The following is a 19,554-nucleotide window of genomic DNA, read 5'->3' on the forward strand; positions in this document are numbered from 1 at the left end:
AGTGATCACTTCTATATTAATTTTAAAGGAATAGTTTAAAAACAAACGTTTGTTCGAATCTATTAACCTTCAGGCCATCCAGGATGTAGATGATTTTTTTCTTCATCAGTACAGATTTGGAGAAATTCAGCATTACATCACTTGTACACCAATAAATCCTCTGCAGTGAATGGGTGCCGTCAGAATGAGAGTCCAAACAGCTGATAAAGCATCGTAGTAATCCACAAATAATCCACACCACTTCACTCCATCAATTAACGTCTTGTGATGCAAAAAGGTGAGTGTTTGTGAGAAACAAATCCATCATTATGGAGTTTTCAACTTCAAAACGTTGCTTTTAGCCAAAATAGTACAAAACAATCCTCTATACTTAATAATGCTTTCTTCAGTGGAAAAAAAAACTTTTCTGAATTTGGAGGGAAGTATGCACAAATCAAGCACCATTTACAAGCCAGTCCAAAACATTTCTAAACTTGTATCTTGATGTGAGAAACAACAGGAGATGTACTTTTTTACCGGAGGAGGATTAATTATGAATTATGGACATTTTTGGTATTTTAGCTGGAAGCAACAGTGATGGATTTGTTTCTTAGAAACACGCAGCTTTTGACTTCACAAGATGTTAACTGGTGGAGTGGAGTGGTTTGGATTATTGTTATGTTTTTATCAGCAGTTTGGACTTTCATTCTGACGGCACCCATTCACTGCAGAGGATGAGCAAGTGGTGGTGAGCAAGTGATGTAATGCTAAATTACTCCAAATCTGTTCCCATGAAGAAACTTGTATACATATTATAAAATCGGGGCACCATATCAGTCAATTATAGGGAGAAAAATGCTGAAAAAAACAAAACAAAACTTAATTTCTTTACGACTGAAGAAAGACAGACATGAACAATGGATGACAAGGGGGTGAGTACATTATCTGTAAATTGTTGTTCTGGAAGTGGAGTTAAAAAATAAAATAATAATAACCTTTAAAAAAATAAATAATAATAGCATTATAATCTTGGATGACCTACATTTTTATTTTAGGTGAACTATTCTCTTAAACTAAGATGAGAAAATGTTTTGACATTAGCGACAATTAGGAAAACTTTTCCTCTGCAGAAACGTGTGATTTCTAGGACAATGTTGATTGATGTTGTGATGTCTGTTTTGGCAGGTGTCATGAGTGAGCTCCATACTTTAATGAACGCAGTGGCCAGTTATCAAACTGGAAGGACCGGGCCACACTGGCAACACCCGTCAGACCTCACGCAAAGGTAAATGTCATTAAACATAAATGTCAAGAACATGTCCTGGTCACACTTCACCCCAAATGGAAAACAAAAACAATGTTTGGAAAATGAAGCCTGTTTTTAAACTGATTAGGAATCATTTCTATTGTCTGGCTCACTTTATCATCATACCAGCAAACCCATTGCCGTTCTGACATTGACATTTAAACATTGATAACCACAAATGTTTCTTAAGCAGAAAATCAGCATATGTGACACTGAGGAGTAATGATGCTGAAAATTCAGCTTTGCATCACAGAAGTACATTACATTTTTAAAACGCATTCAAATAGAACATTGTTACATTGTTATAATATTTTACAATATTACTTTTAAATGCAGTAATTTTGGTCAAATAAATGTAGCCTTGGTGAGTATACAAGACTTATTTCAAATTTTCATATAAAGCCGGCCTCACACACAGCCCGATTTTCCCCTCCCGAGAATCGAAGCAAATATCTTGTCGAGCACCTCGATCGGTCCTGATGTTCAGCACAGATTATCTGCTAATGTGAGACATTCACAGATCGAATCTTGCACCTCCCAATCTGCTCTCACACAAATCGGGGCCGCCCCGATCGCATCAAACATGTTTATTCAGGATTTTAAATCGGGATGGTCATGGCTATGATTACGTCAGTACTTTCACAACAGCTAATGCCACAAAACAGCTGCTGTTCGGTCCATTTGATAGTGGAGATGGAGTAAACTGCGTCCTATGTTTTTGTAGTAACACTGTCTGTAAATATGTTGAAAACATACCACAACCTCATGGAGCAATGCTCCATGGCCCGAGTCCGACCCAAGCCCATCTTTTTTCCCCTTCTCCCAAAACGCCTTATACTACTGTTTTAGCAATTAAAATAGTTCAGTTTTGTATGTAATGGCAAAGTGATTATATTTCGTTTCGTTTTTTATTAAGTTAATTAAGAAAAATGTTTTTGTTCGTTAAATATAAGTTTTTTTTTTTTTTTAAATTAATGACCAAGCGGCCAGCGGCAGATAGTGAGACTGTTTAATCAGTTTTGCCTTTTCAAATCACGACCTGCCTTAAAATCATAAACTACAACAAAACAAAATGAATAAAAAAAACATTTGTAAACATTGAAAGTGAAAATGACGATCGGTTGCATAAGATCACGTGAGGCGTTCCCTCCTTCATGATAATCTTAATAATATCTTGTAATGTGTGATGCGCCACAATTTTCAAATCTTGAAGATAGATTTGAGGGAAGATAATCTGCAAAGATTCTCCTTATGTGTGCACTGCAACCAGATTTCATAATCGGTTAGGTGTGTAGTGTGAGCCCAGCTTTATGTGACCTAATTTTTATGACTATTAATGGAGCCCCTCCACTAGATGGAGCCTTCAGTCTCCTTCAACTGTGAAACACTAAGATCCCATTAAGGAGACCAGTTGCTGCTGTTTGATAAGTGGAGGAGGTTCCTCAAAATGCAGAATAAATCACTTTTTTTATGGAAACCAATTGTCAGTAATAATCAGAATTTTTGTCTGCTCGTCTTCAATGTTTGGCATGATATTTTTAGTGGACTGTGTGCTATATTTGGAAACCACTCAAAATCTGAAATAACATTTTATTGTAGTGATAAATCCATCATCCATAAATCATTTTTAGAAAAATCATGTTAAAATGATTATCAAAAATGATCAGGCTTTTGAAAAACAAAAGTAACTTTATAAATAAAATGTTATTTCAGATTTTGAGTGTTTTCCAAATATAGCACACAGTCAACTAAAAATATCATGCCAAACATTGAAGATGAGCAGACAAAAATTCTGATTATTACTCACAGTCGGTTTCCATAAAAAAGTGATTTATTCTGCATTTTGAGGAACCTCCTCCACCTGTCAAACACCAGCAACTGGTCTCCTTAACAGGATCTTAGTTTTGATTTGGTACCGAAATTGGTACGATTTTCACTGGTATTGGTGCCCAATACTGACATTTTGGTACCGTGACAACATTAACATTATATATATATATATATAATGTATATATGTATGTATGTGTATGTATATGTGAATGTACATGTATGTGTATCTATCTATCTAAAACTTAGTTTAAATATTTTTTTTTATGTCTATTCACGTCAGGTTTAACAGGGTTAAAGCAATGAAGGAATTACAGAAATGTTTGTGCACTTGTACACTGTCCAAGACTAATAATATCTCACAGACAGAAAGCAGCGCTGCAGTTTTGTTCATGAATATCTAGATAGTTCTCAGAGGAGTGAAACCTGTGATTTCCCAGTCAGTCACTGTGTTTTGTGTGTGTTTTTCTTCTCCTCTCCTTGTGTTTGTAGGAATTATCTTCAGTCCCATCCCAGACATCAGTTAGTTTCCCTTGACGAGTGGCAAAAAAGAAATAATCTTTCTCATCGACGCTTTGCTAAAGTGCCAGATGTTTTCCACAGGAGCCCAGTGCTCTGATTTATTTATTGTTTTTACTTTCATTGTTGTATATATTTGTTGTTGTTGTTTCATGTTTTCTCTCTATCGTCGGTATAAAGGTGAGGATCATTGATTCATGATGCTGGTTAGTTGCTCACTGAGAACTCTGATCTGTTCTTGTGTGTGTGTTTTTTTTTTTTTTTTGTTTGTTTGTTTTTTTTGTGATTTCACAGTGTGTGGTGTGGTGTGGTGTTGTGTTGTGTTGGGCATCCTGTAAAAAGAGATCTATATACAAATAGACTATGCATATTTATATAAGGTGTAAATAGATGTGTGGTTTGATATTTATGTGTGTTTTTTTTTTTTTTTTTGCATGATTAATATTCTCAGTTGAGTTTAGTCCTTTACCCCAACCAGCGCTTATTCACCTTTGTATTTACAGGTACTGTAGTTTTAGTTTCAGTCGCCAGACATATTTGTCTAATTTGCTGTATATTTGATTTGTTACAGTAACTTTCTATTTTTGTTGTATATTGTTATATGATAGTACTTCATTGTGTTTGCTTTGTCGAGGGCAAACGTTGCTGTGTTTCTTTAGCTATTTTGTAAACTAATTACAGTTCCATTTTTTTTAAGCATTAAATGCATATAAAGGGACATGTAGATAAAAGATTTAATATTTTGTGAGCAGGAAAATATTCTGTTAAACATCATTGTTACTCTCAGGAAGAGGATGTATGTTGTGTCCTTTTGATTGGCTTTGTTCATTTGTTACATTTGCTTACTTAAAGCAGTTTTATAAACTTTGTAGATTTAAATTAAACAGTTTTCTGTATTTATCTGTCTCTGATCATGTTATTTATGTATCCACCTTATTTTCGCTGCAAGACTGAGTGCGTAAAATTTGTCAATTTTATGGGTCAAGGTTCCAGTCTCATCCGTGTCCAGCTATTTTTAGCTGATGATGCAAATTTGTGTGTCTTGGCATATTATTTTAATGTATTATTTTAATTATGAACTCACTGGTTTGTAGTGCAAACAGTTTTTCTGTTTACTGCACGTTGTTATTCTTTTCATTATTTCCCTATAGCAGCTAATGAACCGGAAGTCTTGCCCATAGGCTTACTTCTGTGTTGAAGAAACAGGTGAGTAAAGCTGTAAGTCTATATAGTAAACTGTCAGTAATAAAACAACAAAGCAAATGCAAAAATATAACAAAGATGGGTATAAATGCAATGCAGTGCTTGAATTTTTTTCAGGTAGGTCTAACCTTAGTATTCAAATCCGAAGTATTACATTTAATATAGATTAATCCTCAAGGCGAAAGTTTCTCACAGTTGTTAGGAGGATTTTTGCCAAGTATAATTGGACTCACATTTTACTTCTCTGTGGAAAAGAGAGAAGACTGTTAGCTGTGAGAAAGAAAATTAAATGCAGACATTTCTACTTTGTCGTACTGAGCAGTAAGTTTGAGTTTTGATGCCTGGACCTTCCAGAGAAATTCTTAGGAAAAGAGAGGCAGGGCTTTTGGCAGGCATATGTTCCCCATGGCCAGCATAATAAAGAGAACTCTAACAGAAGTCAGATGTTGAAGTGAGTTGCTGTTTTTGTTGCTCTTCTAAAGAACTCATTTACTTGTTTGACAACGTACCACACACAAATTTTGGTCAGGTTTTTTTTTATGTTCATCTCTTAGGGTGAGTGAGTTTTCCTTGGATCATTTGTCGTCTTGAAAAAGAATATAAGAAAAATATAACTTAAATAATTTGTTTCCTGCTAGATACATTTAACCATAGTTTAACCATGGTATTTATAAAAAAAAAAAAAAAAAAAAAAAAAAAAATCAATAATTTATTATTATTATTATTATTATTATTATTATATTTAACAATCATTTCATTCCAGTTTACTGCATGTTGTTATTCTCGTTATTTCCCTATAGCGGCTAATGAACTGGAAGTCTCACCGGTAGGCTTACTTCCACGTTGAAGAAACAGGTGGGTAAAACTGTAAGTGTATACAGTAGTCAACATTTGAAGTGGATCAAAACCTTTCATTAAATTTGTCCTAAAACCAAAAAGAATACCCGTTCTTGTCTTAGATCAACTTTTTTTTGATCCACTTCAAATGTTGACTACTGTATAGTATACAGTAGTGTTGGGATCCAGTCCACCTAAGTAGAGTCCGAGACGAGTCAGAGTCCAAAATGAGTCACTTGAAATGTAAGAAAAGCAAACCTCTAGTGGATCTTGATCTTTGATTTCACGCCATCTCATAGTTAGTGTCCTGCTCTGCTGAGCAAACTTAAGTCATGTAACAGATGTTATGGCTGACTCATGTATTGTGACATATTTTAGAGTAAAACAGGTTTTAGAATGTAAAAAATTATTCATCCTTATAGTAAATGTATAAATTAAAGGAGTGGGTATCTTGGTGAATGGGACCTTAAGAACAGAAAATGCACCTCTTTTATAAGAACCTTTTGTGAAACAGAAAGGCGCTTCATATGTTAAAGGTTCTTTATGGAACCATTCAAAAAATTGCATCATGAAGCACCTTTATGTTTAAGAGTGTATAAGGAATAATTGATCATGTGCCATGAATTTATAATAAAATCATGCACACCCAAGGTGGTTTTGGACCCATAAAAACTATTGCTGCAAAGATGTTAGAAAAATTATTTTTCTTTGAAGCTAGAAACTGCCACCATGTTTAAAAAATAATAATAATAATGTCAATACAGCAAAAACTAATCAACTAATGCAGGTAAAACATTCTTAAGCTTATTTGAAGACAGGTAAACACTCCAAGTATTACTTAAAAGCAAAGGGATAAATTAATTTTAAAAATACAAATCTTATATATATATATATATATATATCTTTTTAAAAATGGAATTTTTAGTTTTTTTTTTTTTTTTTTTTTTAAGTTTTTTAAGTTTTTAGGCAGGTCTAGACTACTACAGACATTTCATTAAGTAATAATATATAAATTAAAATAGCAAAATCTTCACTGTATACATTAAAGATGATTCTTATTAAAGTTAATAAGTGATTCAGTCAAAAAAAAGTGAGTGATTTTCTATTTTTCTTTTGTCGTTTGACTAATATTTACGCGGCGGTCGGCGGTTGCATGTTTACACTGTTGTCGCTTTAAGATTGACGCACAGATCAAATATTTTGACGCATCAGTATATCTCCCAACTGTTCAGGTTTTCTTAAGACAAAAACTGGCTTCATTTACATGAACAGTCTCCAAGACGAGAACGTGTGTAGCAATAACAGAAGCCATTAGAAGCGGAGGGCATTCGCACACTGACTGAGAGGCGCGTTCTGTGCGCCCAATCGCCTAAAAATTGTACTTGAGACCGAATACCACAACTCTAGTATACAGTCAGTAACAAAACAACGAAGGATATGCAACAAATAAATATAGCTGCAAGCAACAATTACTGGGGTTCAAGCATTTAAGCATATAAGGAAGAAGACATACTATTTAGCAAGGCTGTTCCCACCTAAATCAATGATTAAAAAAGCATTTTTGTCAATTCCAGATAATTTACCATAGAAATTTTTTGTTTTTAATGTTTATGACCATTGTAAGGCCAGCTGTGGTCTGATCCCCTTAAAACTTTGCATGCTCATCTAGAATCAGCTGTTGCATGTGCTTAGCAGGTTTTATGATGTTTTGAGTTTTCCTTAAGGGCAGTGGTATTCAAACCGGTTTTAGGATCACCCCCAACACTGCACGTTTACTGTCTTTCCCTTAGCTATCACACCTAATTCAACTTATCAGCTCATTAGTAGAGACAGCAAGACCTGAATTGGTTGTGTCAAATATGAGAGACCTACAAAATGTGCAGTGTTGGGGGTGCACATAGGACCAGTTTAAAAGCCACTGGCTTTATAGGATTTTGGGTAATTTTGGACAGGCCCCTTTTCTAAACAACCCCCCCTTTTCAAATTTCTCTCAGACCGTCGTTCCAATCGGCCTCTGTTAACTTTATCTAACAGGTGCTCAAAATTTGTCCCCCAGTTGTGGCCATGTTTTTGGAGATACACAATTATCCCTGTAGACACTTTTGGCACTTTGGACCAAGACTGTGTACACCGATTTTCATGTTGATGGGGGAAAAACTGTTGCATAGTTATAGCCATTTTTTTTTATGTTTTTGCCTCTTATAGCGCCACTTTTGGCCAAGCTCTGTGACTTATTTTTTTATTTGAATTTTTTTCCCCACTGTCACCTCAGATTGGGTTCGTACATAAGTGTTCTGAGTTTGGCATAGATTACTCATTCTGTTCAGGGGTTACAGGCATTTTACTACTAAACTGGCCCTGCCCCTTTCAAACTTTTTGGCTCCCCTTTGCAATGGTGAGTTGACAAGTTCAACTTGCACATGTAGGTTTAGGTTTACTAAAACGTATTATTTAATATAGATTAATCCTCATTTAAGATAAAGTTATTCAGTCAAGAGCACATTTGAACAGAGTATTTTTTTTTCCTGTCTCTGACACAGATTTTCTCCCTATTGTTAGAAGGATTCCTCTTACCAACTAGGAATTTGACTTTTTAGTTGAGAATTTTCTGTGGAAAAGAGAAAAGACTGTTAGCTATGAGAGTGAAAATTAGATGCAGGCATCTCTGCTTTGAACTATTGAGCAATAAAACTGCATATTGGGGCCTGGATCTTCCTGAGAAATTTCTTTGGAAAAGAGGCAATGTGTTTGGCAGGATAAATCTCCCCAGACTGCCATTTTAAAGACAGATTAACATAACTCAGCCAATAAAGTCAGTTGCTGTTTTTGTCTCTCTTTCCTGGAAGTCTTTTGCATGTTTGCCAATGTGCACCACACATTTTGGTCAGATTTTTTTTGTTTGTCTCATTTTATAAGTGACCTTTCTTTGTTTTAAAGATGTTTTCATTGGATTGTTGATTGCTAGTTATATTTTACATTCATTAATAAATAATAAACTTTTCTTTATTCAAAGTTGATCTGGCTATAAGTATCCAAAATGTATTAATCATTAAGCAGTGAAAACTGCACCTCTGTTCATTCTATGTCCTCTTAAGAAAGGTGAAAAAAGGTGACTCGTTAAACTATGAAAACCACAAATCAACCATGGTTTTGCTACACTAACCATAGTTTAACCATGGTATTTGTAGAAAAACTGATTAAACAAATGTATTAATTAAAAAAAATGGTGTAATGTTTTGTGATTTTTAGTATTTATTAATAAACAAAAAAAGGAACTCCGAAAAAATAATTTGTGAATTTGCGATAATTCTAAATCAAATTTTTCGCAAAACCCGCTCCTATATCCCGATCTGAATCAAATGATTCACTAACCATCACTTCAAGGAGAAGTCCACTTCCAGAACAAAAATTTACAGATAATTTACTTACTCCCTTGTCATTCAAGATATTTATGTCTGTCTTTCTTCAGTTGTAAAGAAATTGTTTTTTGAGGAAAACATTTCTCAATTTTTCTCCATATAATGGACTGATATGGTGCTCCGAGTTTGAACTTCCAAAATGCAGTTTAAATGTGGCTCCAAATGATCCCACATGTGGTTGTAAACGATCCCAGCCGAAGAAGAAGGGTCTTATCTAGCGAAATGATCGGTTGTTTTCATTTTAAAAAAATACAATTTAAATACTTCTTAATCTTAAACGCTCATCTTGTCTTGGTCTGCTTGGACTCTGTGGCTGTGTCCGAAAGCCTAGTCAGCTGACTCCCTGCCTTATCAGACAATGACTGATAAGTATGCGAAGGCAATTCTGGGAACAGTTTCGGACAGATTTCGGGAAACAGTGGAAGTCTGTACATCTCACAACAATACTAGAAGAAATAGAAAAAGGGTATAAAGAGAGAATAAGAAAAAAACCCCCACAAAAGAACAAGTGCATGTACATGGGTAAAAAAGATTTATGTCAGGGATAAAATAAAAATGAAAACATTTAATTGACCAAATTAAAGTGACACAGTGCTTCATATGTCTTTTTAGCTTTTCTGTTTGTAATATTTTGCAAAGTAATACCATATTGTTTAATTTCTTTAATAAAATGTTCACAATTTGGCTTAGCTTTAGCCCATTTCTGTACATGAATGTGATATTTTCAAAGTAAAAGAATTAGTTGCGTAAGAAAGGAAATTGTACTTTTAGAATCAATAGTATCTTGTACAAAAAAGAATACAACTTCATACATTTCTATTTGTATTAATGTACCAAACATCCTAGAAATTAAGTTAGAGACATCTACCCAAAATAATTTTAAGTATACACAATAAGAAAAGACAAGTCACAGATTCTTTAAAGGGGTCATCGGATGCCCATTTTCCACAAGTTGATATGATTCTTTAGGGTCTTAATGAAAAGTCTATAATATACTTTGGTTAAAAATTCTCAGTGGTAGTGTAAAACAACAGCCTTTACCTTGCCAAAATCAACTCTACAAAAATCATCTCATTCTGGTCGAGGCTGCTTTAAATGCAAATGAGCTCTGCTCGTCCCGCCCCTCTCTTCTCTCTGTGGATAGACGCGCCTGTTTACATTAGCCGCATTTAGCCGCGTTTAGCTGCTAAACTTGCTAACTAGCACTTTATTAGGAAGGCGATCGCCAAGATTCATAAAAAACCCTTATACTCACTTCTACTGTAAGTGAAGCTGGATCATGAATGAATCGAGCGAACATAGGCGGATATATGTAGATCGGGAGGTGCATTCCCTTCACAAACAAACGTAATCAACTGCATCTTCAGGGCTCAGATTTCAGGAGTAAATGACGACCACTATGTCCATTATTACATCCAGCAACACAACACCTCAATCAGAGATATTCTTGTCTAACTTCATCGAAACAAAGAGGACGGACGCTGATCTGAGGTAAAACGCTCATGTAAATCAACTATCGTGGGAGCGGCCTCTGTCAGTGTGATGCCACAATGACAGGCATCTGAGAATGGCTCGATTTGAAAAAAGGAATATTATTTTTACAGATTAATTAAAAACCACTGCATGGATTTTTATCATTATAGGGTAGATTTGTACATACACACTGCCAACACACATTAATGTTCAAACAACATGTAAAAGTGAACTTGGCATCCGATGACCCCTTTAACAACACCACAAAAGAGTTTTCCAGATCCTGTTTGAACTGTTCAAATGATTCTTTAACAGGGTAAATTCTGTGTAATATCTTAAAAGATACCTCTTTTACTTTATTACTTATGAAAAACTTATTTGTTATTGACCATACTTTCTTCCACTCAATGTTGTCATATTTAGATGATTATTACTTAGATCTATTACTGCATTTATCTTTAACAATATTAATATCGCCAATAAATATATCACAAGTCAATGGTTGTTGATCAGTATTAATGGAATGTACAGAATTACGTAATAATGAAACATCTTTACTTGGAATTGCATGGAAATTAATAGCAGTCTTTTGGTTTCACAGGAATTTTTAATTTTTTAAGGAATTCTGTGTATGTCAAAATCAAACCATGTGTCTTTGCAAACCAAGCATCTGCCTAACAGTAAATATTCCATTGTTATACCGTTTTTATACAAGATATTTCTATTATTCCACAGAAAATATCAATATGGTGTGAAATTGTGCTTATAGATTAATTGCCAAGCCAGCAATGCCTTTGATTGGGATTTTATCAATAGAAAAATTACATTTTAAAAGAAAATTAATACCGCCTAAAGAATTAAATATAAAACTGGGGAATATAAGCCACACAGTATCTTTGTTTTTAATGTACTTAATTATCCATTTTATCTTAAAAACCTCATTGAGGTCTGTAAAATTTAACACTTCAAGGCTCCCAAATTCTTTACTATTATTTAAAATATCTTTTCGTAAGTAATTTCACCATAATTTCTTTATTTATATAGCCTATATGACGCACATGCACAGGTTTGTGGGAAATCGAAGGCAGAGAAGGATACATCTATGCTGCCTTCAAAATTCAGTCAGAAGAAGGTACCTCCGGAGACAGGAAGTGAAGCAGAATTTGAATTCGGCTAAATGCGGCTAAAATAAACAGGCTTGTCACTCCACAGAGAGAAGAGAGGGGCGGGACGAGCAGAGCTCATTTGCATTTAAAGAAGCCTCGACCAGCATGAGATGATTTTTGCAGAGCTCATTTTGGCAAGGTAAAAAAAGGTTTTGTTTTACACTACCATTGAGAATTTTTAACCTTAGTATATTATAGACTTTCATTAAGACCCTAAAGAATCATATCAACTTGTGGAAAATGGGCATCCGATGACCCCTTTAAAAATAGTGCCGTTATAAACAACATTTATTTTAAATGCTGAAAGTCATTTATTTAATTTTAAAGTTTCCATAGCCTCTTTGCGATTTACCTGCTAAAATATATTTGTAAAGAAAGCTTCTTCAATTGGGTCCCAATATGCAAGCAAAATAACAGTCAGCAACTATACAAGTTACATTTAGCCTACAGGCTGTTGTACAACAGACGCATTTAATTAAGCAAAATAACTTTTATATGTTTGGTTGACGGTGTTTTACTTTGATAATGAACAGTGCTATGATATACAGTGATATGTTGTGTGAGCAGAGGACTATTATTCTGGGCGAAACTGCGGAAGAACTGACGGGGGCATGGTTTGATCTTCGGCTGACCAATCAGTAGAAATGGGCTTTTCGTTCCGCCTGTTTACATTAGCCGCGTTTAGCCGCTAAACTTGCTAACTAGCACTTTATTAGGAAAGGGGATAGCAAAGATTCATAAAAAACCCTTATACTCACTTCTGCTGTAAGTGAAGCTGGATCATAAATGATTCGCGCGAACATAGACGGATATATGTAGATCGGGAGGCGCATTCCATTCACAAACAAATGTAATCCACTGCATCTTCAGCAGCTCAGATGTCGGGAGTAAATGACGACCACTACGTTCATTATTACATCCAGCAACACAACACCTCAATTGTTACATTTTTGTCTAAGTTACATCCCTACTCCGGCATCAAAACATGGAGGTTGGACTGTTACAACTGTTCTTAAGTAAACTCTGATGTCAATCAACTATCGTGGGAGCGGCCTCTGTGAGTGTGACGCCACAACGACAGGCATTTGAGAACGGCTCGATTTGAAAAAGGGAATATTATTTTTACAGATGAATTAAAAAGCACTGCATGGATTTTTATCATTATAGGGTAGATTTGTACATACACTGCCAACACACATTAATGTTCAAACAACATGTAAAAGTGAACTTAGCATCCGATGACCCCTTTAACAAAAAAAGGTAAAACAGCGATGTACGGCGATTTTGAAGTTGAGGGAGAACATGAGATTGAGTTTTTGGATGTACCCTAACTGTCATGACCCCGGGAAAAAACAGTCCAGGCAGAGTAAGACAAGACGAGCGTTTGACATTAAAAAGTATATAAATTGTAGTATTTTTATGAAAATAACAATCATTTTGCTAGATAAGACCCTTCTTTCTCGGCTGGGATCGTTTACAACCGCATTTGGGATCGTTTGAAGCCTCATTTAAACTGCATTTTGGAAGTTCAAACTCGGGGCACCATAGCAGTCCATTATATGAAGAAAAGGGCTGAAATGTTTCCCTCAAAAAACAATTTCTTTACAACTGAAGAAAGAAAGACATGAATATCTTGGATGACAAGGGGGTGAGTACATTATCTGTAAATCTTTGTTTTGGAAGTGGACTTCTTTCAGTTTGAGACTTCAGAGCGGGTTCGCGAATCATTTGATTCAAATCGGGACTTCGGAGCGGGTTTGCAAATCATTCGCGAATTGGTGATTCGCGATTCACGCTCCGAACTGAAATGGTTTGAAATCATTTCTGAATGGACCTTTCTCACATTTCCGGGTTTCACCATAGCGGAAGTCGTCATAGTTGGGTAAAATCCGATAGCAGTGAATAGGAGAGTATCACAAATATATTTTTTGCATTCCCATTTGCTCAAATTACAAAAGAAAAACTACATGATAGTGTTTTCACGACTTTCATTCAAAGGATATCGGCAGTCAGAAGACAGAACAATGTCAAATTTACCCTCCCTCCCACAGACGCGGCATTAGAAACACCCTCGCATACTATTTTTTTTTGGTAACTTGATGAAAAGGTGGTATAATACAAAATATAGTGTTATAAATGCACATACATATTTGTAAAAATCAAAATATAAAAAAGCGTAAAGGATTTATGATGATGTCATGTCATCACAGGCTTGTGAAAAGGGTCCATAATGACTCTCGATCTGGAGCGCTTTGAAACAGTGAATCATTTGTGACGCAGTGAAGTATCGAAAAGCTCCTATACGTGCTTTTTAAAATAATTACAAGCGAAATTCGAAAACAAAACGCTGTTTTGATCTGTTTTGTTAGTGAATCGCTTGAATTGAATTGAATTGTCGAAGTGACTAGTTTGAATCAATTGGAGCGGTTCCCGCGTAAATGACTCACTCAGCTGAATCGGTTTGTCTGTTCCTCCTGGTTTCAGCCATGTTTACGCGACGCCAACTGGCTTAGTTTGCTAGTTTTATGACATTAACTGAAATAAGCGAAAAAAGTATGATGTTTACAAATACAATAAACATATTTCCATTCCAAAGATGACATCCTCTACGAACATATTGAGGTGAGGTAACTGGTTTACTACTAACTAAAAAAACACCTCTATTACAATGACGAGCGGCACCTTAAAATACATGTTCGCTGGAAATATTGTGCGTTATGATCTAGTTTGTAGGTTAATTCACTATTTTTGAAATATTTGGACCACTGCAATTTAGCTGGTGACAGTTCAATAGGAAATCAATTGAAAGCATAAGTCATCTCATACCACTGAAGTGAATGTTAAATTTACCAGTACATATTGTAATAAATATTTGAGAAATTATTGTCGTGTCTGAACGTATTAGTGTATATAGAGTGATAGTCAGTGTAGAAAGAGCAAATAAAAGCAGATGAACACAAAACAGCATAACATACGTTCAGTAAAACGTTAACAATGTATTTTATGTTGCCTCTATTTTTGTTTCCTGTATCTCTGTTTTTGGCTGTCAGAACCTGTTGACATGCATTTTATGAATCATAATAATGTTTTACTGAAGAAGGCAAGACATCTACACCCCGATGACTGAAGGGTGAGTACAAAAAAAAAACGAAATGTTCATTTTTGTGTCAACTATTTTTTTAATTCTTATATGAAATACATGTCAAGAATTAAAGTGCCTATTGAGATTTCTTTGCTTTATGAAATTGTTCAAGATTGTAGAGTACGAAACGGTGGTTCACAACAGTTTTTTTTTTCTCCATGAAACTAAACAAAAATCTAAACAAAAATGTTAAAAAAAAAACTAAACAAAAATGTTTAAAAAAAAAAGTTAAACAAAAATGTAAAAAAAAAAAAACTAAACAAAAATGTTCATTTTTGTGTCAACTATTTGTTTAATTCTTATATGAAATGCATGTCAAGAATTAAAGTGCCTATTGAGATTTCTCTGCTTTATGAAATTGTTCAAGATTGTAGAGTACGAAACGGTGGTTCACAACAGTTTTTTTTCTCCATGAAAACAAACAAAAATCTCCTTAAACTCAAATACTGATTTGACCCTATAGAACAAACTTAGTGACCCACCTCTTGAGAGCTAAAAATATAGCTAATACAGTGTTAAAGTTGCACAAATAAAAGAATTAGCTCAGCAGCTTAAGCTTTAATAAGGATTTCTGTTATTTTTAAAACTGTACACATCCAAACAAGATGTCTGACCGTAAATGTATCAAATAATTAATAAAGCTGCTGATAGGTTTCATGTAAATGACCATTTTGGGTTCTAATATCTTGTTAAATGCTTTCCTTGCCTAACATAAAATAAGATAAAATGCTAGTTTTGTTTATCCATGTTTACAGTAAGTTATGTCTTGTATGTGGTGTAGGAATGTGTATATGTTGTTTTTCTGTATACAGACTGCATTAGACAAGACACATGTTGTTTGGAAGAGCAGCTGAAATCTGAAGCCAGAATGCTGTCTTGTGGTCTTGCTGACTGAACACATGATGAGAGGAAATGTCTGCAGATACAGGTACTGTCTGGAACAGTTCATGGGATCATTTTATCTGATTTTTTAAAAAGAAGACTCGCTCACCAAGACTGCATTTATTTAATCACAAATACAGTAAAAAAAAAGGAATATTGTGAAATATTTTTGCAATTTAGAATAACTGTTTATATATATATTTTTTAATGTTTATCAACACCAGGAATCAGATTCAGTTTATTTCAAATTTATTTGTATAACGCTTTTCACAATACGTATCATTTTAAAGCAACTTTACAGCAAATGAAAGTTTTTACAGTATATTTAGTAGTAGCTTACTAGTGGTGACTATGTTAAGTTGATGGATATATGGCAGAGATGTATGGTAAAGATCTTTTAATGACATAATCAAACAGACAAAGGACACTATAAATTAGTAGCAAAATTCGGTAGTGCTGTATGTTGTTTCAGGGCTGGCTTCATCTGAAGTCCTCTGAAGAGTTGACATAATCTCTTCTTAAGTGTTCTGGATCCAGACTGAAGCTTGTGAATTCCTAGTTTGCACAGGATGTCAATCCCATGGCAGAAACGGAGAACAAATAGGAACATAATTAGTGTAGCTGCTGTTCAAACCAAACAAAGATAGATTTGTTCATCCAGGACTAAAACATTAATAATGTGCATTTGATCAGATATAACTGCAGTAAAAGTTTATGAGATGCATTATTTGAATGCTTGGCTAAAAAGATGTGTCTTTAATCTAGATTTAAACAGAGAGAGTCTGTTTGTTATCAGGAAAGAGTTTGGGAGCCAATGTCTGTGTCATGTCTGTGACACCAAATGCCACTGATTCTCACAAATGCCTTAATAGATTTGAATATGAATGATATTACATTTTCATTTAATTGTGACTTAAAGTAAGTCTGTATCTTAAAGGTATTACCTATAGATTTTCTAATGTAAGTTTCTATTGAGTAGCAAAACCATCCACGTAAAGGCATAGAACGACATGAGGGTGTGAAATTACGACTACATTTTCATTTTTGGAGAACTAAGTTAAACTAAGAACTTAAGGAAGCAACAAACACAAAGCTGTAAACATCTGCAACAATCCAAAAGTAGAATGTAAACACGTTGCATTCAAGCTTTTTAATAGTGAAGCTAAACAAATGATAAATCTGTCATGCAGGTGTGGGTCTGTATATGCATGTTTTAAAGGTCCTCTTGTCCTAAAATGGAAATTGTAGTGTTGAGGAGTGGCTTGTTGAGTTTCTATGAACAGTTTCAGATTTTTAGTTCTTCATTCAGAGTCTTCGTGGTTGGACTCATCCCATCCATGCCTGGGCTCTGTGTAAGTTCACCTCTTTATTCTCTTCCTTTATTATATAATCAGATTATATTCAGAGCTGTTTGCACTGGGGCAATCTTAGTGTAGTCCATGCAGAGGCATGTGATACTATGGTTCAAAATATTTTCAGAATCATTTGTTTGTGAGAATGCCTACAATGTTTTTAAGAAATCTTAAAGCTATTATCACTTGTCCAATGTCAATTTCTAGGTTTTATTTGAAACTAGGTTTTAGTTATGTTTAATTCAAGTCTCTTTTTCTGGATTCTAATCTGTCATGTGTGTCATGTTTACATTAATATTTTCATAGACTCTGGCTTGATTTTAAACACATCTTGAAAGGAGCATAAAGATTTCTGACACCCTTGCTAAAACTAAGAACACATTTGAAGCTGCATTTCAAGCTGCAAGCTCTGTGAGCTCTGCAAGCTCTGCTTCCAATATTGTTATTGGCTTGGGATGAATATGATTTGAATATGATTGTTTGGTTACAACATTTCAAGACAAAATTATATCAAGACAAGGTTTATGTTGCCAAATACTGATGCTGATTATAAAATGCTATGAAGTATACTAAGTTTTTGCTTATAAAATGTAACATTAAATTATTAATTAATTAATTATTAAAATAATTCTTATGTTTGATTGTAATTATAATTTAAATATGATTATCATATTAATATATTTATATGATTGTTATATGATTGAGAACTATATATTCATTAAATTCATGTAGTTTTTAATTAGTGGTAATGCTGTATGTATATATATATAATTTTTTTCCTAATTCAAGTCTCTTTTTCGGATTCAGACCTGTCAGAAGTCTCATGTTCACGCCAGTATTTTTATAGACACTGGCTTGATTTTAAAAACATCAGGAAAGAGATTTATGACAATCCTTGGTAAAACTAAGAACACATCTGAAGCTGCATTTCAAATCTCTAGGAGCGCGGCTTCTGTTGTTGTTATTGGCTTGGGATGAATATGAATTAGAAATATTAGAAAAGTTTTAGTGTAAAACTTGACAGTTGAATAGCATTTGAAAATGTAAGTGTTTGGTTACAACATGTCAAGACAAAAATATATCAAGACAAGGTTTATGTTGTCAAATATTGATGCTTATTATAAAGTATACCAAGTCTTTGCTTATAAAATTCAACATTGAATCAAATATATTAAATTATAATTTAAATATGATCGTCATATTTAGCGATGTTAGGGCTCCGTTCTACATGTATATGCGATCTGGGAAAACCTGTAGGATGTTGCGCTGGGACGTTTTCAGGAAATTAGAAAAATAGGTCGAATGTCATTATTTTTGGTAAAAAATTAGGTTTTCATTAAATTATTATTCTATAACATCTTGTCTATCATCTCTGAAAATATCTCAAAATTCACTTGTTTAGTGCAGAAAAATAGCCATTTATTGCAGCAAGCAGAAATGACTGTGTCTTCCTCTTATGTTTAGAACGTGCTGCTGAAGTGCTTTCCAGTTAACCTATCAAAATAAACCACGTAACATATCTAGTAAAGGTGTATCAATTCACATTCTCCGCCAGTCCTGTGTAAACTACAGCACGCAAAGTTTTATATATTCATTTTTTAAATATCGTGAGATGGTGGAGCGCAACAACGCCGTCTAAAGTACTGCAGCTGCTCACTTAACCGATCTTACTCGTCTCAATCTGCTCAATCTTGATGTCAGTTCCCTAAATGATGTTATAATGGACTATATTATCCAGAGATGAAGGATCGGATCATGAAGTTACTAAAGAGGAGGAGTCGGATGACAGTCTGTTTTATGCACAGTGTGCGAACAGTTGTGTTGCGCTCGCTTTTACTACAAGGTAAGCTGCATTATTCAGAACAGACGTTGTTTGCAGGTCTGTGAATTCCAGATGTCAGTCTGTGTAATGATGCAGTGTAGTGCTCCTAACTTGACTGACAGCTCTCGTTAAAACCATAAAGTGAAAGTCGTCTCACTTTAAAGCCGTTTTTCATCAAAATTCCATTCCTGAAAATCATCGCTATCAGCCAACATAAGATAGCCATAACTTTGGTTACGTTCAAGCTATGAACAAAATAAAAACAGTTTTGGAAAGGGCTTGAATCCAGCTTTCATATAAAAAAATTCACCATGTGTTGGGTTTTCTTAGATCGCATCAAATATGTTTGTATATGTTGTATGTGTATATATATATATATATGTATATATACATACATACATATCACGGGAGGGATAATGTACATATGATATATCGGATATATTTTATATATATATATATATATATATATATATATAATGTATATATGTATGCATGTGAGTTTGTGTGTATATATATATATATATATATATAAAGTAGTCAGCATTTGAAGTGGGTTAAAAATCAAAGTTGTCCTAAGACAAGAAGAGGTATTCTTTTTGGTTTTAGGACAAATTTAATGAAAGGTTT

At 34.2% G+C, this 19,554-nt stretch overlaps 1 protein-coding gene and 1 long non-coding RNA gene across 2 annotated transcripts in view; both read left to right on the forward strand.

Moving 5' to 3' along the window:
* The first annotated feature begins 5,304 nt into the window (after positions 1–5,304).
* Positions 5,305–15,818, forward strand: LOC127175063 (uncharacterized). The gene is made up of 4 exons (XR_007828938.1): positions 5,305–5,389; positions 5,635–5,689; positions 14,780–14,859; positions 15,684–15,818. It is a non-coding gene; the product is annotated as an uncharacterized LOC127175063 (long non-coding RNA).
* Positions 15,819–16,973: 1,155 nt separating this feature from the next.
* Positions 16,974–19,554, forward strand: part of LOC127175221 (collagen alpha-6(VI) chain) — a 48,850-nt gene continuing 46,269 nt past the window's right edge. The window contains 1 exon segment of the mRNA XM_051126160.1: positions 16,974–17,105. Within this exon segment, the coding sequence (XP_050982117.1) occupies positions 16,989–17,105 (117 nt within the window). The 5' untranslated portion in view covers positions 16,974–16,988.

The sequence above is a fragment of the Labeo rohita genome, chromosome 13, assembly GCF_022985175.1.
Source record: "Labeo rohita strain BAU-BD-2019 chromosome 13, IGBB_LRoh.1.0, whole genome shotgun sequence".
Taxonomy (NCBI): Eukaryota; Metazoa; Chordata; class Actinopteri; order Cypriniformes; family Cyprinidae; genus Labeo; species Labeo rohita.